At 44.2% G+C, this 24,003-nt stretch overlaps 4 protein-coding genes across 4 annotated transcripts; 3 read left to right on the top strand and 1 right to left on the bottom strand.

The window, feature by feature from the left end:
* LOC131285997 (LIM domain-containing protein jub) lies at positions 1 to 4,485 on the top strand. Its single transcript, XM_058314854.1, has 6 exons — positions 1 to 2,223; positions 2,302 to 2,812; positions 2,898 to 3,214; positions 3,300 to 3,362; positions 3,431 to 3,596; positions 3,662 to 4,485. Exons 1-6 carry the CDS (start codon positions 877 to 879, stop codon positions 3,904 to 3,906), a joined length of 2,649 nt encoding a protein of 882 aa, XP_058170837.1. The 5' UTR covers positions 1 to 876; the 3' UTR covers positions 3,907 to 4,485.
* Positions 4,486 to 5,092: 607 nt separating this feature from the next.
* Positions 5,093 to 10,536, bottom strand: LOC131288759 (RNA-binding protein 25). Its single transcript, XM_058317932.1, has 7 exons — positions 10,345 to 10,536; positions 10,005 to 10,273; positions 8,937 to 9,929; positions 7,876 to 8,867; positions 7,434 to 7,807; positions 7,264 to 7,352; positions 5,093 to 5,249 (listed from the first exon to the last, which is right to left on the bottom strand). Exons 1-7 carry the CDS (start codon positions 10,420 to 10,422, stop codon positions 5,243 to 5,245), a joined length of 2,802 nt encoding a protein of 933 aa, XP_058173915.1. The 5' UTR covers positions 10,423 to 10,536; the 3' UTR covers positions 5,093 to 5,242.
* Positions 10,537 to 11,140: 604 nt separating this feature from the next.
* On the top strand, positions 11,141 to 14,485 carry LOC131286744 (WD repeat-containing protein 6). The gene is made up of 3 exons (XM_058315740.1): positions 11,141 to 11,201; positions 11,282 to 12,040; positions 12,106 to 14,485. The coding sequence occupies exons 1-3, from the start codon at positions 11,141 to 11,143 to the stop codon at positions 14,373 to 14,375; spliced, it is 3,090 nt and encodes a 1,029-aa protein (XP_058171723.1). The 3' UTR covers positions 14,376 to 14,485.
* Positions 14,486 to 21,241: 6,756 nt separating this feature from the next.
* On the top strand, positions 21,242 to 22,816 carry LOC131284999 (lysine--tRNA ligase-like). Its single transcript, XM_058313859.1, has one exon. The coding sequence runs from the start codon at positions 21,242 to 21,244 to the stop codon at positions 22,814 to 22,816; it is 1,575 nt and encodes a 524-aa protein (XP_058169842.1).
* Positions 22,817 to 24,003: the final 1,187 nt, after the last annotated feature.

Here is a 24,003-nt window from a genome sequence, read left to right as displayed (position 1 = left end):
CGATCTGAGGCAAACAGTGAACGTAATAAATGCGCACAGTGTAATTGTTTTCTGATATCCGGTTCTAGGTTCTAAAAAAGCAAACACTGTCCACTAGCCTCACCGTTTACCTACACGATTGTATTTTCTTCCCGATCAAGCCGTGGTGCCCCAAACAAAGCTCCTCGCTTGCGACCGTGAAGCGTTTCGCGAGTGGTTTTGTGCTGTGAAGATGTACTAACAGCAGTACGGTGCAGAGATCTATGGTGTAGATGCAAAGCAAGCTGTGGGGCAAAGAAAGTGTCTACTACGTTAGGCACAGCGTCAACACATCATAAGCATCCAAAAATCTATTCGGTTCCGTCCGCCAGCGCCCGTGAGGCCAGGTCGATGACCCAACAGACGGCACAGGGATACAGCTCCCCCGAGATGCATACCGAAATGGGAAACTAAAGATTGTACGGATCGTATCCGCGTTTCCAAACCCTTTTCCTCAACAACATTCCAGCGTTTTGCGGCTGGAATGTAAAACATTTCCTTACCGTTCGTGCAATGTTCCGAAGGTGTCGGTGAGTGTGTTGCGGTGCAAGAAAAGGTGAAGCTGTCATCGGATGGGCACAAAACAAGCGATTTACATTATGGGCTGCAACAGCGAAGAAATGTGACTCAAGCTAAGAAAGTCTTGCTTGGTGGTGTGCAACGGGGACTAAAGGCCTGATTTAATCGATAAATAATCAGTATTAAGAAAAAAGTGAATTATCAATCCACGCACACATTAGGAGGCTACTATACGATACCAGGTTTAAAACAGTGACCAAACATCAGCCATTGCGTTTGATTGTTATTCTTTAGTATTCCCGTTGCGCTTGAGACGACTTGGGACTTGAACTGGTTAGAATGTCTTCGAATCCAATGCATACACAAAGCCCAGACGCTGCCCTGATCGCTCGAATGCATCAGATGCGATTGGACTCAGCGGATGTCTCAGGTGTTGGGGCAGGTGGAAAAACGATCGGCTCGCTACCGAGAGCTCATCATCATCCCGGTGGTATGCATAGCCTTTCGGGAAGCGGTAACCCGTACGCACCAACGACGTCCACGACGGTCGCAATGGGAGCAGCTCCCGGCAGCAACGGGGCTACCGTGGCTGCCTCCATGGCCACGATGGTGAATATGAACGACTACAGAATGTACGATCGGTACCAGAATCAGATGCTTGCGGCAGCAGCGGCTGGGAACAAATTTCAGCAAGGTGGTAGTGCGCATGCTACGGCATCGGCAGCTTCCAGTGCGATGGTTGGAGGAAGCGTCAACAGTGTCAGCACCAGTGGCGGCAGTTATCAGTACAGGGTCAATAACAGCCCCACCCATTCGATGAGCAATTCATCGCTCCACTCCGGTGGTGCCAGTCCTAGGGCGAGTATGGCCAGCAACGCCTCGGGGGGAGGAGCAATGCCCCAGGGCCAGCAATACTACGACTCGCGGTATCAAACCTTGTACGAGAACATTGACTACTACCCACCAGCGTCGCAGCTTCAGCAACAGCAGCAGCAATCGATCGATGCGCTCATGTACGACCATCGAAAGTTCGAATCGCACAACACAAAAGCACAACCTCAGGTCGCCGTTGGAGCGACGGGTCATCATCATGCCGCGAACGGAGGTGGTAGCCCGATGCCGAACCAGCTCCACGGAATGATGAATATCGCGGGTCGGTATGCCCACACTCCGCAGCCTCCAGAGTTGCTGCCTGCAGAGCAGCCACCGATTTACGAAAACCTGCAGTCTCCACCGCCCGCAGGACAGCAGGCGCAACCTCAGGCCACGAAAGCTTCCACGCAGGTGTACTACCACCAGCGCACTGATGGTACGACCCCCAGCCCGAGTGCTACGCCACACCAACAGCAGCAACATCAGCCACAGTACTATGGCATTGCCGCGGACCAGCTTCAGCAACCCATCTACGAGACGACTAACCCCAATCCAAGTGCATATAGGACCACAGCAGGCGGTGCTGCTGCTGCAGGTGCGGTCCCGGTCCATCCTCCGACTAGCAGCATGTACCACCAGCAGCAACAACAACAGTATCATCACTCTCCAACCAACAGCAGCATTGCGGTGAAAATTGCACAACAACCGCAACCGGTCCAGTTGCCGAACGTGAAATATCATGCCACCGGTGTTCCGGCTTCGGCTGCCCTGCCGTACGATTTCCAAAAATCGTCCAAACTAGCCCCGTCACTGGTAGGTGAAACAATCGTGATTTTCGGTATGATTTGCAAGTTAATCCCCCCTCCCTTTTTTGGCATCTCCCCATCACAGCCTCCTAAATCATCGGAAGCTATCAAAACGCAGCAGAAGAACAACAACTCTCCCTCGCGCACTAGCTCCATTTCCGGTTCAAGCTCACTGAACAAAAGCTTCGTCGAGGACATTAATGGTTCGGATTACGTTTGTATGACCAGCGGAACCAAATACACCAATGCCGCGGCCGGCGGTAGCAATACATTGCCGAATCAGAAGCTGTCCGCGCTTGCACCGGGCACCGCCACTCCCACCAACGGTCCCACACACCCACAGCAGGCACAACTGGGACATGAACGCCAATACGCGACGCTACAGGAAATGGAGGTTGCAAAAAATCAGCTATCCAATAGCCATGGCAAATCAGCGACCCAACAATCCAACGCAGCAATCCTCAACAGTAAGTTGCAGAATGCAAACGGTGCTGCTGCTGGTTTGACTGCGGGAGGAAACTCAGCTGGCATGGGACTCAGAGGTGCCGTCTCGCCCACCCCGTCACAATTGAGCACGGGGTCCGGTTCGGGAAAACGTAAGTATCTTCTACCAAGCATGGCAGCCAAGGTCGACGGAACAAAAAAAAATTAACGAATGTATGTGTGTGTTTTGTTTTGCAGCAAAAGGATTAACCAAAAATCTACTCCCATACAACGTGACGCCACCGAGGCCGACCGGGCCGACCGAGGCAGAGCGGAAGATCGAAGAGCTGACCCGCCAGCTGGAGGAGGAGATGGAGAAAAACGAAGAGCAAGGTGAATACTTTGGTATATGCCACACTTGCAAGGAAAAAGTAACCGGGGCCGGAGCCGCCTGCCAAGCGATGGGGAACCTCTACCACACCAACTGCTTCATCTGCTGTTCGTGCGGGCGTGCCCTGCGAGGGAAGGCGTTCTACAATGTCCATGGACGCGTGTACTGCGAGGAAGACTACATGGTAAAAGTACAAGCGACGGAATTTTAGTTTACAACCCAATATCAGACGTGCATCTTCTAAAATGATTTTGTCTTTAATTTTGCAGTACTCGGGCTTCCAACAGACGGCTGAGAAATGTGCAATTTGTGGACATTTGATCATGGAAATGGTACGAAGCTGTGCAACAGCTTGGTTGTTTTTGTTTATTCATCCCCATCGTTACCCTTTCTTCGACAGATTCTTCAAGCGATGGGTAAATCGTACCATCCCGGATGTTTCCGTTGCTGCGTTTGTAATGAATGCCTCGACGGTGTCCCATTCACGGTGGACGTGGATAATAAAATCTACTGTGTCAACGACTATCACAGCATGTTTGCGCCAAAATGTGCAAGCTGTGGTAAAGGTATGAAGCACACCCACACGCAAGCCTTTGTTGGCGCTCTTTCAATCTTCATTTACCATTTTCAGGCATTACACCAGTGGAAGGCACCGAAGAGACGGTGCGCGTTGTGGCAATGGATAAAGATTTCCACGTCGATTGCTACATTTGCGAGGAGTGCGGCATGCAGCTAACGGATGAACCGGACAAACGGTGCTACCCGTACGAGGGCCGCCTGATGTGCCGCTCTTGCCATATACAGAAGATATCGATACAAGATATGCGCGGTCGCATTATTGAGCCAGTTTCAGCCACCTACCAATACATGGGTTAATAACCCCAATTTCATCCCATTCCCCGGTGGAAGGCAGCTTCCGGTTTCGGCACGACCGAGAACCACCTTTTTGGATAATCAAATACAATGTATTCGGTCGACGGATTAATTCGTCGGTAAACACTTTCATCAGAACGTATTTTCGCTTACCGCCGTCTTCCAGTTCCAGCGAGGTATGGTTTTGTGTTTGTCCTTTCGACCATTCTTCAGCCATCCACTACTATGGGCCGTGCGAAAGGCGTTCGTTCCCTTACGCCATTATTTCCATTCGCGTTGCTCAACGATACTGTGAAAGATAATGGATTAGAGATTGCCCAAATGGTGGGCCAAATTTGGCCCGCACAAGCGAGACTCGTATAATAATACTACTAACAACATTCCACTAAATGTTTATGTGCGTGCGTTACACAGTAAACGACAAAAAATACGCGTATTTAAATTTAACACGCAAATCAAACCTTAGAGTATTGAATTACTAGTAATTACAATCACGAAAAGAAGGGTATCGATTGTATTCGGATGGGAACCTTGCAATAGTTGCAGCATTTGCATTTACTTTGGCCTAATTCATGCCATTGCGATAACAGAATAAAAACGAAGGAAATTCTTGAACTTCATCCATGCTGTACCGGTAATGTCGACTTTGCTTTGCTTTATTTTGAGAAACAGAAACGAATCACAAGCGATAAGAACGGGAGTAAGCGATGGGGGGCTATGGTTCTTCTTAATATTTAGTACCTTTTTTAATTTAAGAATTCAGATTTAGATGGTCAATCAATTTCTTCATAGAATAAAACCTCACTTCTACTAAATTTGATTTGTTTGCCTAATATTCTCAAAACATTTTGATAGACAGATTTTTGTTTATCAGTCAAAATTCATAATCAAATATTAAAAAAAAAAAATCATTGCACATCAATCTCAATATTTCAAGCAAATAAGCACCTTAGAGGCACAATATGGCCGAGAGGCCCATTAGATAAGAACATATACATTTTTTTCGCTAAAGAGGATGTTTCATTTCAAATTATGAAACAATAAAATGTGTTTTTGTAGCTATTTTTTGTTTGATAAACAACCATTTTTGCCATGAAACAAGAGCAATTGCACCTTGTAAATTAATTGTAAGTTAATTAATAAAACCCGCTTCGGTACATCATATCGCCTTAAGAATTGATTATCGCGATTTAAAAAAAAAATTATATTTCTCAAGGATTTTTTAACGAAACAAAAACAATAAACAATTTTACTTACATTGGAACAGTTTCCCGCCTAGTCACCTGCCACAAGAGTCCAAATCACTCTTCATAGCTGATGTCCTCGACATACAAAACACTCATACACTGAAAAAGAGGATTGGAATTAGGTCGAACAGTGATAGTGCGAAAGAATTAATACAAGGAGGTAAAATAGCACTACGGAGAGCAATGTGAGAGAACAAATTCCTTTTTTGAGCCAGGCCGACGTACTCGGTTCGGTTTGTATTTCTGCACTTTTACACTGTTAATTGTTCTTTATTTCCGATTGCCATCGGACGACCTCATTACGTTACTATTTCCTGTTCGGATTCATCTAAGTAGGGACATTGAGAATATGACAACACTATTGGTCGTACGCCTTCTTGTTTCTTTCTTAGAGATGCAGATTACCTTCCCCCATTTACTGTTCGCGGTAAACATTGGCATTGGCATCGGCTTACGTTTTGTATTTTTTTTTTATGTTTCCAGAAAATGTTCCCTTTACAGAATCAGACACTATTGCTGCAAATTGCACCAGCGTTGTTTGCCCGTATCATCTAGATGTCTATCCCATAAGTTAATTCGGAGCATTATGGAACAGACGGACAAGACTGGCTAGCGTGGATTCAGCGCCCACATGACACAATATTTCATCAAACAAGTATGAACCCTCCGTATGCAATGGGTTTTGGATCCCATGTTTTTATGACTGTACATGTAAAGAAGTTTAATATAAGGATAATATACTTTCTTAGTCAAGAAACTGTGCTATATTCCTTGAAATAATTTTCCACACACTTCGCAGCGGCAGGTCAAAAATTGATTTAGACGATCTTATCCCTTTGTTGGAGCATTTTTAGCTCCACTCATTGTACACTCAAGCCATAAAGTTTTCATACAGCCACAATTTCTAACTCTAAGGCTTGTTTTCTTAACGTATTTCTTGCCCAGGATAAACATAAATGGCAAAATGTTAATAAACCTGTTCTAGAAAGATGAATAAAGATCTGTTTGTTAAATTAAAATAAAAGGAATAAATTTGATTTCCAAAAAGGACATAATAGGCTCATAACATAACAATACAGGTTTATCTTTGACATGACAAATGTTTGCCCTGGGTCATTTATGCATTGAGAAAGTAAGCTTCGAATTGAAAAGTGTGGACCGATTGACGATGGAGTACTGTTTGATGTAACTCTACAATAAACCATTAAAACCCTATTTTACTCGTTAAAATCAAACCAAATAAGGGAGTATCGATTGAAGGAAAATAACAATCCTTCGAAACTCAATATTTAAAACGAAAGTTATAGAAACACACTGTACATATACAGTATATATTCTATATATAATCAAGAAATTCGTTGCCACCCAATTTTCCTTTGATGCACTGCAGATTTTGCGTTACCTGGATTTCAGCACGCGTTTCAAGTTTGCTATTCATAAGTATTCCCTATTTATAACGTTATGTTTGTTTTCTTGCAATTAATGCGTAATTCGTCATGTTTTTCTGGTAATGAATGCGTTCGATAAGGAGAAAATATGTTAGTGACGGATCCGTGGTAGACATGACAAATGAAATTATTCCTGTAAAGGTATCGTCGCAAAGACGTCGCTTGTAAACAGCATTATACATAATACGCTGCGTTGACTAAAAAGAGTTCAAATTATTATCAAAGCAATCCTGAACTCTGTAAAACATAAAAATATCCTCAATGGCATACCCAAGACGATACCATAAAAGTACAATGGAGGCCAGAGGTAAACATGAAAAGTAATCACCGACAAAGTGAAAAACTGTGAGTTACGTGAGGGAAGAAACAGAATGTAGGACTTGCAACGATCAAGTGTTTGTAAAAAGTTTTCACTCTCTTTCATTAAATCGTTATCCTATACCACCCGAATGGAATTTATCTAAACCAAATTAACCTACTGCAACATCCAAGAGTCAACCAACCTTCGCTGGCCGACCGGGCAGGATCCGGCAAAACATAACAATATTTTTTGTGTTGCCACACTGTAATGTTTCGTTCGTGCTACCTCTCCCTAATCTCGTCCGTGTCGGTTTATCTCCACGTTTCTTGCATCATCGTTATGTTGCCCGTTCGACTGCACTTACTTCGCTAGGCCAACCTTTTTAGCTTCCACCTCGTATATCAGCAATCGCCACATTTTCACCACGAACACTTCGGCCTCTTCGTCAAGAACCTGAAACGATAGGTTTTAATGGAAACTAGCGTTTTACACACACACCCTCGTTGCTGGAGAATTCTTTTTGACAAGCCTTACCATCTGTACATCATCCAGGATTCCTTGGGGGGTGCTACCTGCGAGTACCTTCGAGCAGATAAAATCGACCAACGTCGGCTCGGGTTCGCCGATGTATTCGATAATCTTTTTGTTGATCCATGGCCGAATCTTCTTTTCGATGGTACTGTCGATCTCATTCCAGTCGAGCGGGTAGTTGAAGAGATCGTTCTTCTCCGTCGGTATCTTGTCGATAATACTCTTTATGTTTTTACGCTTTTCCTCCTGTGACTTCTGGGACTCTCTGGTGCTGGCCTCGTCCCTTCTACCCTTGGATGATTTTGGATTCGATCCGGCCGGTGTGCTGTTAGCGGTACCGGTCGGCGTATCTGTCTGGCCCCGACCGTCTTCATATTCTGTGGAGTAAGAAAAGATAGAGAATACCGTTTACCAATATAGAAAACAGAGTGGAAGCCCCGCATACCTAGTGGAACCAGTTTGCGTTTTTTCGGCCCGTTCGATTCTTCGGTATCGTCGTCGAGGCTGTTGAACACGTCCTTTACTTCAAGCTTTTTCTTTTTCGCGTTCACATTTAGATTCAAGCTAATCGTTGGCCCCACCGTGGACTGTTGTGGTTGAGGCTGGTGCTGGTGATGGTGGGCTGATTTATCCGATAAAGAGTTCATGCCGCTGTTGGTGTCAGGTTCCGGACTCTCTGGAACATCGTGTTGCGAGTTGGACCTTGAAGAATGCCGTGAATTCTCATCGTTCATCATGCCCATCATGGCTGATGACGAGCCGCCAACACCACCGGCAGCTCCACCGTGTCCCATCAGCCCGAACGAGTCCCGTGTTTCGGATCCAGCGTGGGCTGGATGCTGTCCTGCCGACGCGACTCGTTGCTCCGACGCACCATGATGCGAATGGTGGTGATGATGATGATGGTGTGCGTGATGGTGAGACTGGTGGGGATGATGATGGTGGTGATTGCTGTTGCCCAATCCGTCCGTCATGCTGGCTGATCCTGAACCCGGTCCATTGGATGCACCACTAATGGCCTGTTGGGCGCTTCCTGCGGGAGAATTGAAATTGTCCTGACCGCTGGAATCGGAATCTATCGGTTCCGCATCAACCGAGGCAAGCTCCCGGGAGGCCTGTGCAAGCACGTAGCGTTCCTTGTTCATACGCTCGCGTTCCTTCGCGCGTTGCCGTTCTATCTCCCGCATACGCTCACGCTCTATTTCTCTTTCGCGCTGCTGCGACTGTTCCAGATTCACGTCAATCAGAATCTTCGGTTTGTACAAATCCTCCCGTTCCTTTTTGGCTTTCTCAAACTCCAGCGTGGGGTTATCGTACTCTCCGCTGAATATTTTGTTTTTCAGCTCATCCAGTTCCTCTTGCTCTTTGTTACGATCCTTGGAGTCGGCATCTGCTTCGCGAACTCGCTCAGCAAGCCTTCGCTGAAGTTCACGTCCCCTAGAAAAAAAAGAAAATGAACGATATGTTATTCATTGAAACAGTGTGCTTTGGTACATAAACACATACTTGTAGTATTTCGGATCATCACGATCATCATCGTAGTCCTCAAGGAATTCCTTCAAACGTTTTGCCTCTTTCTCGCGCTCCTCTTCCTTGCAGCGATCCTTTTCACGTTCCTTCTCATAATCCTTTGCCTTCCTCCTTTCGCGTGCTTCCCAGTTCCTGAGACGCTCCTGATAGGCTGCTTCCTTATCACGTGCCTTTTTCTCAGCTTTCTTCCGTTCCCGGGCTTCTTCTTCCATTTCCTTCTCCTTCTGAATGTCCCGCGGATTCCGATTCACCTTTAGGTCCTCGCGTTCACGTTCTCGCTCGCGTTCCCGGTCGCGTTCGCGTTCCCGCTCCCTTTCGCGTTCCCGCTGGCGTTCCAGGTCACGTTCACGCTCTCGTTCTCGTTCCCTTTCACGCAACTCGCGTTCACGCTCCCGTTCGCGTTCCTTTTCCCGTTCTCGCTGTTCACGCTCGCGTTCCCTTTCGCGGTCTCGCTCGCGATCCCGTGAACGTGATCGGCTACGGCGTCTCGACGAGGACGACGATGCGGCCGGTGCTTTCTTATCCTTTCGCGGTGACGCCGAACGTCGCTGCTTCTCTTCGGTCCTCTTTTCCTCCCGTTTTTTGCGTTCTTTTTCCTTCTCCTTCTTCAGTTCCTCCTCCTCGGTGTACTTGCGGAACTTGCCAATCTCCTTATTGATAATGTCCCGCTTGCCGTCTTCGATGTCGACCGTTTGAAGCATTTTCTTCTGCTTTGCTTGCGTTTCCTCCTGCTGCTGCTCGACCGCGGCCAGCTCTTCCCGGAAATCTTCCAGTATACGGTTGATCGATTCCATCGCATCGTCATCGCCACGCTTTTCAGACGCTTCGTTGGTTGTTTCCGCATTGCTTTCATCCTCACGGAACGAATCCAGCAAAGCCTTATTCTTAGCGTCGACCTTTGCAACCAGCTTTTTACCGCCGACCTCCAAATCGTGCACCAAACGGACGGCTCGAGCACCTCCCGCCGGACTAGTGATCAAGTGCAAAGAGAAAGAGAAGGATTTAATTCACCAAATCCACTTGCCATATGCGTCAAGTACTTACTCATACTCGCAAAACCCAAATGTTGACACCCGCTTCCAGTTTACAACTGTGCCGCAGGTTGCCAGTATCTGTTTTATCATTGGATCCGGTACCTTTTCGCTTATGTTGCCAACAAACACGGTTACTATCGGCCCATCGTACACCGGTTCTGGTTGTGGCGGAGGCTTGTTGTTGTACATTTGTGGGCGCGATCCAATGGTAGCACCGGACCGGAAGCTTCCTCCTCTATTGGTTGGAGGTGGCTGATTCATGGCGGGTATCATAGGTTGCTGTGAACACGAAGGCAATATCAAATTAATGTTACGTCCCTGTCCCAGACACCTGTCTATGAATAGCTTACTTGAACTATCGGTGGTGCTATGTACGGCATCCCGGCGGATACAATCGTGGTACCCGGGGGTCGAGGGTGGAAAGACATTGCACTGCTTACAAACTCCCTTCGTACCAACTAAGATGCTTTCACTATGTTCTTTTCACCAAGGATTTCTTTATCGCAACTTTTGCCAGCTTCCACAAACCAAGCACATCCAATCCAGTTTCTTTTTACAGCCGTAAGGTGCAAAAAGATAGCACGAACATCCAAAATTCGCGTGTGTGTAATCGAGAAGCGCTTTGCCTGTCACCTAGTGTCTAGCGTTCTGCTGTGAACCCAGTGGCTCCACAATTATTTAGGAACGGTGAACTTGGTCCAATAAAAATCCACAATAAACATGTAAAATTTAATTGATTATTTATGCTGGGAAGTTCTGAGCATGTTAGTATTTTAAACGATTGTTAAAATGATAAACGAAGTAGTTATTTACATTTCCCAAGGTCTGCTGTATAGACAAATTATTTTATTTCCGATATTGAATAAAGATCAATTCACAAACCATTGTGTTTATACTTTATTATCATTTATAATAATTATTTAACTAACTTAAAACAGTAAAACTTATGATCAACACATGCAACAATCCACAGATGGTAAACGGTCCGTGAACACAAAGTCGGACCTAGCTAAATGAGCTGTCAAAGTATCGTTGGATATGGAACTGTACGAACCTGCTGGGTGCAGATTGGACCTCTACCGAGTTAGTTGTATCTTTCAAATCAAGACGCCATGATGGCCATTATCGCAGCAGCCGGTGTGTGAAATGCGTGTTCTTGTTGATTCTGTCGCCATTCGGGTGTTATGCAGAGAAAATCTGCTCGTTGGTACGAGAAATAAGTATTTAAGACTACTGCTCCTTTGCCGAGAATGTCAACTTTAATTTAGTTATTTATCATAATTTTAGCGGTTGGTAATCAGTTGCTGTTAGTTTATCTGACCGCTAACGGAGATACGAAACACAAGTTTGCTCCTGTACCACGGCTGAAAGACAAAATACACGGTATAGAAAAATGTTCTATCGAAGATGACACATATCTGATAGTATTTCATGCCGGTCGCGAAGCATACACTCTAATGTTGAACTGTACTACCCATCAATTTGTTCCTGAATGCGTAAGAATTGTAATTCCGGAAGACACGTGCCTACATCCAGTACCACACGTCCGAAGGCGGGCGAATGATTGGATCAGTTCTATTTCACTTCTTTCACCAACCGAACTGTGCATTGTTACATGTCACGGCGTAGCTGTATGCTTACACCGTAGTGGCGGAAATGAATCTCTGATCTGGAAACTGGCTGAAAAATCTGCCTGCGACGATGGTTCTACGCTTTACTGCTCCACTCTCGTCGGCCATAGCTGGGAGCAAGCAGTGTGCTTTTCAGGAACCGCACTTGGATTATTGTTAGTATGGTACGTTTCCGGTGAGCACCGTGGTAAGGTGCTGAAGAGCGTTGCGGCACACAATGGAGTCATATTTTCGATCGCCTGCGACCTTGGCTCCGGTTTGCTAACTACCACTTCGGACGATCGATCGATCAAATTTTGGAGGCTAGATTTGAAAGCATCCGTAAGCAGAGATGACACTTCCGTAAAGCTACGTGAAGAGCGATATTGTTTTGCCCACACCGCAAGAGTGTTTCAGTGTCGTATAATACAGAACGGTGAGAACATGATATTTAAATTATAAGCATAAAGAAAATTTAATCAGTACTATTAACCATTGTAGACAAACGAACCCTCGTTGCCTCGATCGGAGAAGACGCTCATCTGTGCCTATGGAATACCGACGGAGATCTTTTGTTGAAAAAACGTTTGGACGATGGTCCTACGCTATGGTGTATGGACTACGATGTGGAAACATCGACCATATTCATCACTGCAAGCAATGGTAATATACACAAATACGACGTTCGTCGGTGGATGGAAGAAAACTGCCAATATACTGCCTTAGACCAATCGGTGTTGGTTGATATCAGCCCAAAATTACCACCAAATGAGCATCTGGCAAAAGTCCGTTTCACACCACTTGGATCGACAATAGGCATAACGAACAAAAATCGTGTAGTCGTTCTGGATAACACTGGTACGCACATAGATTCTCTCGAAAGATTTGAGAATTTTAAATGCAGCATCGTAGAGGTTGGCGGATGTTTTCTCTACCTAGCTGGTGGATGCAATATTTATCTGTACGAGATTATACCGCAAGGACTTACCTTCCTTAACACAGTAGAGGTTGGTAGTTTTACTAGTAAAGCATACCTAAATGAAGAAGACGAACACTTACAAAACGGAACAATAAGATCTTTGAACTACTGTGAACGGTCGAAAACGGTGGCAATATGTTATGCTAGCGGGCGATGCCTAGTTATGGATGAGCTGCTAACTTGTGTCATTTCGTTTCTCAGAATTCCAAAGTCAGCTGAACGCTGGCTGACCGCCTATCGCGCCTTGAATGATACGCTTCTGTTGGTGGCCGACAGATCTGGACATTTGTACCTTTTCGATAGAAAAACGGTAGATCCTACGTTCAAATTATCTAACGTTCACGGAAAGTTTGGTATAACGTCGATTACTGTCGCAGAAGAGAGCCAGGAACAAAATGCAGGGTATGTGCTTTTAACAACTGGTCATGACAGTCGGATTTGTGAACTATTTGTCGACAGTGCGAAGAAATTATTGATCAGCCTTAACTCATCCAAAACGGTTATTAGCTGGATCGATCGTACAGTTTTACTCCGCAGTGAAAGATTTCATCTTGGATTCAACGATGCCCATTTTGTGATGTCCGACAATCGGAATGTAGTTTACACACAATTTGATTGCGGTGGAGGGCACCGTTGCTGGGATTACTATTACGATGAGCCTTCGGACACGTTTACCTTTACGTTTATTCAACATAAAAAATTGAAGAAAATGCAATATACTCTTCAACGCCATGTTGGAAGTGCACTATGTCTGCCTCGTTGCGATTGGCATACGAGAGCATGCAATGCTTTGCATGTTGCCCATCGTGGCGATTCTCGTTTAGTCATTTCAGGGGGTGAAGATAATATTTTACGAATAAACACATATGTTCAGGGCGAGTTGTTAGAAGAACCGCGCAAATACGTTTTCAATCACATATCCAGCATCAAGGCGATAGTGGTAAAAGAACAATACGAAGATGGCCGTTTGATAATTGTTTCCGCCGGTGGACGCGCGCAAATCTGCATTATCAGTGTCGAATTAAAAAGTTTCCGCGTAAAACAAGAGTGCACCTACATGCTACTGGAATCAGACTCCGAGCGCAGCCGATGGAAGTTGAACCGTCGATCGAACGTCGATCCAGAAACGAAATTCATGTGCGCCACCTTCATCGGAAGTGAACGGCTAGTATTCGGTTGTTCGGACGGGTTTGTTAGGATCTACAATATAAACAGCACCAATGATCAGTGGTCACTTGAACCAGTGTGTGAAACATTCTACGGCAGATGCATTCTGAAAGTGATCAGCGTAGTTATGAATGGTAAGTCTCTTTTCATTACTATGGCTACGGATGGATATTTATGTTTCTGGGATGCCTCAAACACTGTTGAACCCTTCTATCGACATCGTCTTCATAGTAGTGGCATAAATTCCGTTGATTTTAAATGTGTCAACTCCGATATGCTTCAATTTGCCACTGGAGGCGATGATCAGTCACTCACTGTATCTTTGTTTAAAATAACTTTGGTGGAAGATAAATTTCAGATAGAAATAGTTCATAGCCTATGCGAAAAATATCTGCACACTGCCCAAGTGACTGGAATTAAGTTGCTTGATGAAGATAAAATGATAAGCGTGGGAATTGACCAGCGTATCTATGTGACGGGTTTTACCGGTTACTCAAAACTTGAAATGATCAGCAGTACTAACACGTGCGTAGCGGATGTAAAAGGATTATCGTACATACGGGAAGGTAACCAAATAATTGTCTACGGTTGTGGAATTGAAATTTTGACCCTGGAAGGTTTCTAATACGTGTGGCAGGAGTATGAGCATATGAGACGAGATACTATTAAGCTTTAAAAAGTGCAATATGTTTAAATAGCTTTAAAGAAAAATTTCTAGATAGTAATCCGTTTCAACTATCCACGATTCTTTTGAATAGCTCACGAGATTAAAAAATAAAAGTAAAGATTATTACTTAACCTTTTTTTAACAATTTAACTAACCATTTTAATTGTGTTATGTTACTATGTTTGTGGAAACGAAAGAAAAGACACATTAATTTAATCAAAAATAATCAATAGAAATTTAAGAAAGGATTTAAAATTATACCGACTGTTACTGGGTTTGAAAACCCTAATATATTTATCTGCTTAAAGATTAACTACGTTAGTGGTCTATTCAGAACTACGTTAGGGACAAAATTTACCTGGTTTAAAAAATGTATATTCATGTGAAGGTTATTAAACACTCCAGACAGACAAGAAACAATCTGATATTAGGATCGCAAAAGCTTGCTATCCGCATGCTTTAAATTCATACTTATGCTGTACTATACTTTTATACTTTTACTTATTATACCTACCTGCTAAGTACCAAATAATTTGTAAAAAAGAGTCCGGACCTGTCCAGAGTTACTACCAAGTGACGCTTCGAAGCATCAGTAGATCTACTGTGCCCGATGGTTGTTGCCTACAGCAATGCTGCAGTTTTCCACCAAAAGTGTCCACTGTCGCGCTCGAAATGCTCGGGTTTCTCTCGGGAAAACTCGGGCCATGGGCTACTTGTGTTGGTGTGTGACATACGCACCAGCGTACGCGTGGTTCCTAGCAAAACGGAGTAGTGGCGACGACAGGATTACATAAAAACCGATGTCCTCCGAAGGAATTTTCTTCAGTTGAAGAGAAGTTCTTGACCAGGGCAGTAAACTGCTGCTTGAACGCGTTTGGTCGTGGGTACGTGTCAGGGAGTCAAGTGGGTAATAGTTGCTACATTTCTGAAACGGAGTAATGGAAAATAACCTTCGCGTGCTTATATCGATCTACTGTGTTGCTTAGAGTGGGCTGAAAGTCTGCTAGTTTACATCCGGAAGATATTTGCCTAAGAGTACGTTCTGTGGCGTAGTGAAAAGTACACCTGTCAGAAGCAAAGTAGTAATCGATTTCGGATGTTTGTTAAAAATTGCTGCAAATAGTGTACATGTATGTATGTCTTCCCTTAGATACAATGGCTGCTCACTCTTCGTTCGCTTCACGAACGCAAGGATATAATCTCTACGTTGCGTTTGATCCTTCCTCGAGTTTCCATATGCGGGTGTAGATGATAAAAATCTTTGCCATCACAAACGTTCTCCACGTCCGCCGTTCGCGAAAATTATACTTGAAAAGGGCGTATATGTATTGCTACGTTGGTCATTGCATTTTGTAAGACACGAGCGATGACAAGCATCGGCACGGAGGAGAACGGAAAAGCGAACAGGGGAACAGCGGTGGAGCAAAGGGATTTTTCCCCAGTGCCGTGTCCGTTTACTGCGCACGACGGTTCCGACAGCTGCTGTTGCTGATGGTTCGAGTGTTTTGACCGTGCTCGGGGTTCGCCAACTTCGGCTCCGCTCACATTGTCGTACGGTCCGAGGCGAACTTCCCGGTCTTCAATAAAAAGTTTCGCGCCTTCTGCTGTCGTAAACTGTAAACGTTTGCCATGGCACAATGTGTAGTAGAGTGTACGTCGCGAAGTCAAGAAGGTGTGCAGGATTGTTGCCACTGAAAGTGATTTTAGGACCACCAACAAAATTTGTCAATCTAGTTTTTTAAACTGTGTGCGTTGCAAAATTCACTAACTCATCCCATCCTTCCATTGTTCCGATTAGAGTGTGTACGGTGAAAAAGTGTAATTGGTGCAGGAGAAAAGTAAAGGGGAACGATTAAATCCCACTTCCAAATGGACTTCCCTGCTCCGATGGTACCCGCTGCCTATACCATTACTTCGCCAGGGAGTGTAATGGAGTACCAGTAGAGGAAAATTTATGTAAGTGATTAGCATTTTATTCTGTAAGCTATTTTGGGGTTTTTATCACCGGTTTGGCACGAGCAAAGCTAAAAAAAGGATGTCCTACCACCGCATTCGGCCATTGAATCGCATGGTATGATGAAAGAAAGTGGGTCCGCTCGCCAACGTCTCCGGGGGTACATTAATCGAAAGTTCTCACATTATTTTAATGGTCCTAGCGTCCAAGTTCGCTGGTTCGAATGAAATAACAAAAGAAGTATTGGTATCCGGAGGGTTGTTCTGTCTGTCGTTTGCCATCATTTATGATTTATCTTAAACCTTTGATCATTTTTATATCCTTTCTGGTATAGAGAAAAAAGTGTCATGAAATATAACAAATTTAAACAATTAGATTACACTTGTGCTTGTGCACAAAGTACTACAATAGGTAGCGTAAGTGGCCGCCGGGGGCTCATGCTCTTAAAAACATAAAATAAAAGTCATCACCGATTTTAGTTATCGCATAATCGCCCATAAAATGTTCCTTGACAAATTATGATTTCTTGAAACTTTCTGTTTTATCTACATACGTTGAAATAAAATGTGAAATTACTTTCATATCATAATTTTTAAACACTAAGATAATAAATAAGTTTATAACTTTCTATTTTATTGCTAGTATAGTCACTAGTATTTTAATATTCAATAATTCTGGTTTTCTTATTTTTGTTATACATATGTTTGTAATCTGAAAAAGCATTTATTTTGTACTGTAATAGGATACATAATCAGGGGCTTTGCTTAGAATAAAGCGTAACCTTTTGTGTGAGACCATTTATAACTTTCAAGAAGAGAATTTAATCTAAGAGTAAACAAAATAAGGATACGTTTTAGATTACTATTTATCTGATAAAGAGAAGGTTAGAAAAATTGTTTCAACTCATTTTTATAGTATGCGATGCTAAAATAAATTATTTGATGGTATTTGAACTCTTCAAAAGAGCAGTAGTGTATCTAGAGTACTTCTTAAGTTGTACGATAAAATGAATTTGCTTGAAAAATAATTGTATTTAAAAGCACATGAGTGTTACGGGAAGCATGGTGGTTGTTTTAAGATAAAATTTTACACTTTTTTGTGGGCTCACAAATGCCACATGGTTTTGTTGCATATGATTTATTTCAACTTAGCTTTAAAGGACATCTCGATCGCCGAAAGCATATAACCTTTGGAGTTCTGCTAACAGTAGTTTTTACCTCTGCGTGCGTAAAACTGTTCGGCTGAAAAAAGTACGTTCAATAGAACAAATTTATATTTAGGAACCCTGTTAAGCGTATAATGAATATGAGGGTAATTTGGTTTAAAAATAATCCACTTCTCTGATTCAACATGAATTATTCAGGGCCGTACATCGACCGACCGAAAGGCGTGTATCTGCGAGCAAGTACGCTGTTGGGAACACAACTGATTGTTGAAAATTTCAACGATCAAAAATCAATAACACTCCACTTTGCTTCATTGTCACAGTAATCATTCCAGCTTACCATCGTTTCTGGCAAAGCGTGGCAGAAGGATGTTGGCCATCATGTGAGTCGGATGCGTGAGAATTCATCCTGCTGCTGTACGACATATCTCAGTTCTAAAAGAAGGATGAGAAATGTTCTCTGCGAAGCAGAACCTTCGTTAATGATGGCGTGAAACGGGTTGTAGAACAAATGTGTACTTTATTGTTCAAATAAACGTTATCCGGGATGTAAACAGTGCACTACCTGGTGGCCATCGGCCTTGGGCGTAGTGAAAGGGTAGACGAACGGCCTCACGTCTGTTTCGTTTCGTCAGCATTTTACAAGATTTGTTTGCGCTGGCAGGCGGACAGTTAAGTTAGCATTTCGGGTTAGCGTTTACCCGTGTTGCAACAGCGGATCGCCATATCCTGCAGGACGAACCTAGTGCGATAAGTAATCGTAAGCTTGGGCGACTGTCCCGGCGTGCCAGAAAACGAAGCATGGTGGTATCGATTTTAAATAATCTTATAGACACAGTGAGCGTCGTAACAGGTTTTAGTAGCCGTAACCGGCGGAATGACCCACGCTACCGCCCGCTGCTAGTGTCGACAGCTCTTCCATGTTGGAGACGCAGTGCACAAATGGCACTCTACTCTACAGTCCACCAGAAAGGGACGATAATTCGCGTATGTTTGAAGACGTCACACGTTTCATTCATCCTGTTTCTGCTTCCTGTTTGGTGCCTAATCCACGGCACCATACAGCGGCACGCACGAGGGCCACAGAAAAGGTTTCATCAACGTAGTAATCGTTACCCGGGCGCACCATGTTGCGTGTGCCATTAACGTATTTGATTTCATTTGCTGGCCACCCGGCTGCCATTGCTTTCGTCACGATTTTGCGTTTATTTCGCCTAGGCTTTATGCTATCCGCATTACTCCCCTGAGTGCCGCGAAGAGTAAAGATTGGCCTAACATGGACCGATACAGTAAAGTTATGTGGAGTAAAAGAAGGGGAGCGTTAGCAGGTTGCTAAGTATAGCCTACCTTTTGTTGCTTCGAGTTCGTTTGCCGTCACAAGCTCCAAACCAAAAAAGGGCAACGCAGACGGATTTTACACGAACAAATATAGACGGATGTTACACTTACAATGACGAACAATGCGGACGACCAAAGTCGGTACAATGATCGATTACACCGTCAAGCCACGCCAGAAGCTTCAAGAACACTGGAAACATTCCGTTGGAACGTTGAATTCTTAACTTTACTAACCGTGGTTTCCAAAATTTATCCCGAAGCCAACGTCACTGCGGTGCGGACGGTTGTTATTTTTCAATTAATTTTTGCGAACGATGCATGGTTTGGTTTTACTTTGCAATGTCGCTCCTATGCTCTCCGGTCAGCAGGCTTATGCGAGCTGGACTCGCAAAAAGGGACTTTCCCGAGGGGCATCCTTTAACGATGTGTGTTTTGTCAAAGCGCCGCTAACTTCGGCTCACGTACGCCCAGTAAAGTGTGTAACCTTTCTATATCTTGTTTTTGCGCTGTACCACATCAGCTGGCCTCAAATAACTCATAAACATTGTTTTTGTTGTTAAAAGAAATAACTTTTTGTTGAGTGAATTTCCCACAATGTGAATCCTTCTCTGCAAGCTTGACCCACCTGAAAGGTCACACTGCTTTTGGTGATTAGCAGCAAAAAATATATACCGTTTACTTCTCCTTTGAGCCGAACTCGGCATTATTGACAAGGGTTAGAATAAAGCTTCAACATTCCCGTTTCACCTAAAAAAACCGCTATTGGCGTACAGTATCGATTTTCTCAATGCGGGCACCGACACGTCCGGAGATATTAAGCTCTCTAGGAAGTCTTTTGATCATTTGTGTAGCTGCTCCTGAAAATTTGATCAACCCCAAAAGCCTCGCACCCGTCGTCTGCGGATTTTATGCAAATGAAATGTGCTATTTTGAATCGCCTTGCCTCGTTCGGAGACTTTCAGTTCAAATTGTTGAATTCACTTCCTTCTCTGCTAGTATTACTTGTCAGCGAACAAAAATAAACCGAAAAGGAAATAATCCTTCCACCGGCCAGATAGAATCTCTTTCCATTTTGTTTCAGTTCGTTTTGCCACAAGAATGTTTCTTTAAGCGAAGGTTGAGGAAGTGTAAGGTTGAGCTGTAAGGATTGTCCTTCCAAAAGGCTTAGAACGCGTACGTAACACGTCAGGCCCAGGCAGGAATGTTTGGTATTCAGTGTTAGGTATATAACGTTCACGATAGTATGCAGAGGTCTCATGAATTCTTCATTAGCAAAAACAACTGCACTGTACAATGTAAACATATACAATTTATTCTTACCTCAACATGTTTCGAAACCAACCCGAAGAAAAATGTAAAATCGAGCGTACTCTTGAAGAGGAATAGCTTTTCACTTATTAGTAGAGGAATTAGAGAACATTCATTTAATTTATCTTTCAGGCTTGCCTTTCAGTTTAATGTTTAAATGCAATAATTACAGGTTAGGTTTTGTTATTAAAATAATTAGGCATGACAAAATTGAGCGTTCTGGTTTATAATTGCTAAGCACAACTTGAGTTCGAGCACTTTTGTAATACTCTCTCTGGATGCTTTCTGGACAGTTTTTGGCTAAATGGGATCAAATAATAAATAAATATAATTCATCATAATAAACAAGAATTGAATACGATTTCAATATAACAATACTTAGAGAAAAAAATCGCTCCAACTTAATCATTTTTGAGGGCACATGGCCCTGCGGCACATGGCGCAGCGGTAGCGCGAGAAAATACCACCTGAAGTGTGGGATCGAATCTTGAGTCTGACTCACCCCCGGTTTTACGAACGACTGAGTTTTGAATGAAATTCTCACTAAAAGCGGAAGACATGTGGGTTGATAAAACGACGCCATTTTAATCTATGGGTTTCGTATGGGATAAAGATAGCAGTGTACAAAATTCTCAGGATGGATCAATTTTGCAGACTTAGTTGACACACGATTCCCCATGACATACGATAAAACGCAAAATGAATTGAAAATTCACACGAATCACGTTTCCTTTAATTTTGTTATCAGAGTTATTCGTAAGGATTTCATACTAGTATAATACGGTGTTCGGGGCAGTGAACTTTGCTGCCGAGCGAAGAAGCCACCCTAGTCAAAGTGTTAATACATTCTTGGGATCTGGATTTAGAGGCTGAGCATCTGATTATATTTGTTATCAGTTTATCGGTTCGGAGAAAGCAGCCAGATTTATTCGACATTGACTGTTGTCTGATAAAGCTGGAGAGTATATAAACGCTACCTTCATCATTTCGTTTTACATTCGTGGTTCGATCAGTGAAGTGTAAGTTTTTACGATGGCGTCTACAGTACAGACTGACGAAATGGTTGCACCAAACCAAGTCGAGCAGGAGATCAAGGCGAACGAATATTTTAAAATACGAAGCGGTGAAGTGAAGGAGCTGAAAAATTCGGAATCGACGCATCCTTACCCGCACAAGTTTCACGTCACGAGTACCTTGACAGAATTCTTAGCCAAATATGGTGATCTAGTCGATGGAGAGACTCGTGATGGGGAAACGGTCAGTGTGGCTGGGCGTATCCATTCGATTCGAGAAACCAGCTCAAAGCTTCTTTTCTACGACATTCATGGCGAGGGCTTGAAAGTTCAGATCATGGCCAATGCGAGTCTGTACGAGTCAGAGACGTTGTTCAGCGAAGAAACGGCCAGGTTGAGACGGGGCGACATAATCGGAGTGACGGGTGTTCCAGCTCGCACGAAGAAAGGGGAGCTATCGGTTGTCCCTCGGCGTGTTAAGTTGTTGGCACCTTGCCTGCACATGCTGCCCCATCAGCACTACGGATTCAAGGACAAGGAAACGCGATTCCGCAAACGGTACCTCGACCTGATCATGAACAACAATGTGCGGCGTATCTTCACCGTGCGGGCGCAGATAATCAGCTACATCCGCAAGTTCTTCGATGGCCTCGGGTTTCTCGAGGTGGAGACACCCATGATGAACATGATTGCCGGGGGTGCATCGGCAAAACCTTTTATCACGCATCACAACGAGCTGAACATGGATTTATTTCTTCGTATCGCACCCGAACTCTACCTCAAAATGCTGACCGTCGGGGGCTTGGATCGAGTGTACGAGATAGGTCGGCAGTTCCGCAATGAAGGAATCGACCTGACACACAATCCGGAATTCACCACTTGCGAGTTCTACATGGCGTACGCGGACTATCATGACCTGATGGAGATTACCGAGCGGCTGCTGTCGAGTATGGTACACGCCATCCACGGCACGTACCAGATCAAGTACCACCCGAATGGTCGACAGGGCAAGGAGTACGTGATCGATTTTACGCCACCATTCAGGCGCCTCTCTATGATCGAGTCGCTCGAAGAGATCTTGAAGGTAAAGTTCCCAGCCGCAACGGAGCTGCACACGGACGCGGCGCGCCAGTTCCTTGACGACCTTTGCGTGCAACACCAGGTGGACTGCCAGGCGCCCCGAACCGCGGCTCGTCTCCTCGACAAGCTCACTGGCCAATTCCTCGAGGAGCAGTGCATCAATCCGACGTTCATCTGCGACCATCCGCAGATCATGAGCCCACTGGCCAAGTACCATCGGAGCCAGCTCGGTCTGACCGAACGTTTCGAGCTGTTCGTAATGCGCCAAGAGGTGTGCAATGCGTACACCGAGTTGAACGATCCGGCCGTACAGCGCGAACGGTTTGAGCAGCAGGCGGCGGATAAGGCAGCCGGTGACGACGAGGCGCAACTCGTGGACGAGAACTTCTGCACGGCTCTGGAGTACGGTCTGCCGCCTACCGGAGGCTGGGGTATGGGTATCGATCGCTTCACCATGTTCTTGACCGATACCAACAACATCAAGGAGGTCCTGCTGTTCCCTGCTATGAAACCTGATCATCAGTCGCAGGGCGCCAAGTAACGTGATAAGACGCCATCGGAAGTAGTCGCGTGACGCATACGATTGTGCAATGGTCAAGAAACCTAATTAAAAATTTCAAAAACCAATTTGATTACGGCTACTCTCTGCATCAGATTTTATAGATGATTGCTATCATGTCATTAAGATTGCTATGTGTATGTCATTTAGAGGCTATTTAACTATCTTTTTTATTAGATAGTTTTTGGCGCTTACAACTATAGTAGTTGTTGCAAACGCAACGTGGGTGTGAAATAAAGGAATTCTTTGAGAGTTTCTTTTGTGGGAAAAACTAAAAAATTAGTCCTTTATTGGTCTATTTTTTCACACTGAGTGTGCCACATCTGTGGCCCCCCTTTATATCCTTTTGCCCGTGAGCTCCACGGGCAAAATAATCCGTTGGTACTCAGCCCGTTACGTTAAGCTGCTACCGTTACAGGGTTTCTACAAACCATTTGTAACAGTAGTAATGTCAGCTAATTCAGACAAATGTTGCTTGTTTGCTGAATAATGTCTTACGCTCGTCTTTAAAAGAGATATGAACAATCAGGTCTTACACAAGCGCGTCTGAGTATTCAGAGCCTAACATAAATGAGTACTAAATTTTGAACAGTATCACCTACCGACGTTTTGCTTCATATACTTATCGAGCTATTGGGATCCAGCGCTGTAGAATTAATATTGATAAATTAAAAGATATGGTTCCTATAGCGAAGTTTGTCGATAATGGGGTAGACGTTGACGTCAAAATGTTGTAGAAGATAGGCATTTGTTTAACAAGTTCAGTATTATTCAGAACGTGTAGTGCCGTGCATCCCCTGTACGAGAAGACTGACTATCCACGTACATAAGGGAAAAAGTCTAGTAAGCTCTTAGTGGCAAGGCATGACCAAGATGGTCCGTACGCCAAGAAGAAGTTGGAATAAATTTATTTGATTTGAAAATTATTGATACGAACAAAAGAGAAAGACATTGTAATGTCGTTTTGACTGCCTTGATAACTACTTTTTACACATTTCACGTAAACACTAAATGTGTTCGATTTACTTTTAACAGCATCCTGATGGCTTGGGCCTGTACCATCCGAGTTAGGAAAACAAACCCACGAAGAGTACAAACTGATGCCATCGTCCGGTGGGAAGTTGGGCTCATACAAGTCCTCGAATTTTGGCCGGGGCTCTGTGCGCACA

Source organism: Anopheles ziemanni, chromosome 3 (genome assembly GCF_943734765.1).
Source record: "Anopheles ziemanni chromosome 3, idAnoZiCoDA_A2_x.2, whole genome shotgun sequence".
In the NCBI taxonomy this organism is placed as follows: Eukaryota; Metazoa; Arthropoda; class Insecta; order Diptera; family Culicidae; genus Anopheles; species Anopheles ziemanni.
The sequence above is the reverse complement of the archived record's forward strand: the minus strand, read 5'-3'. Positions and strand labels throughout refer to the sequence as shown.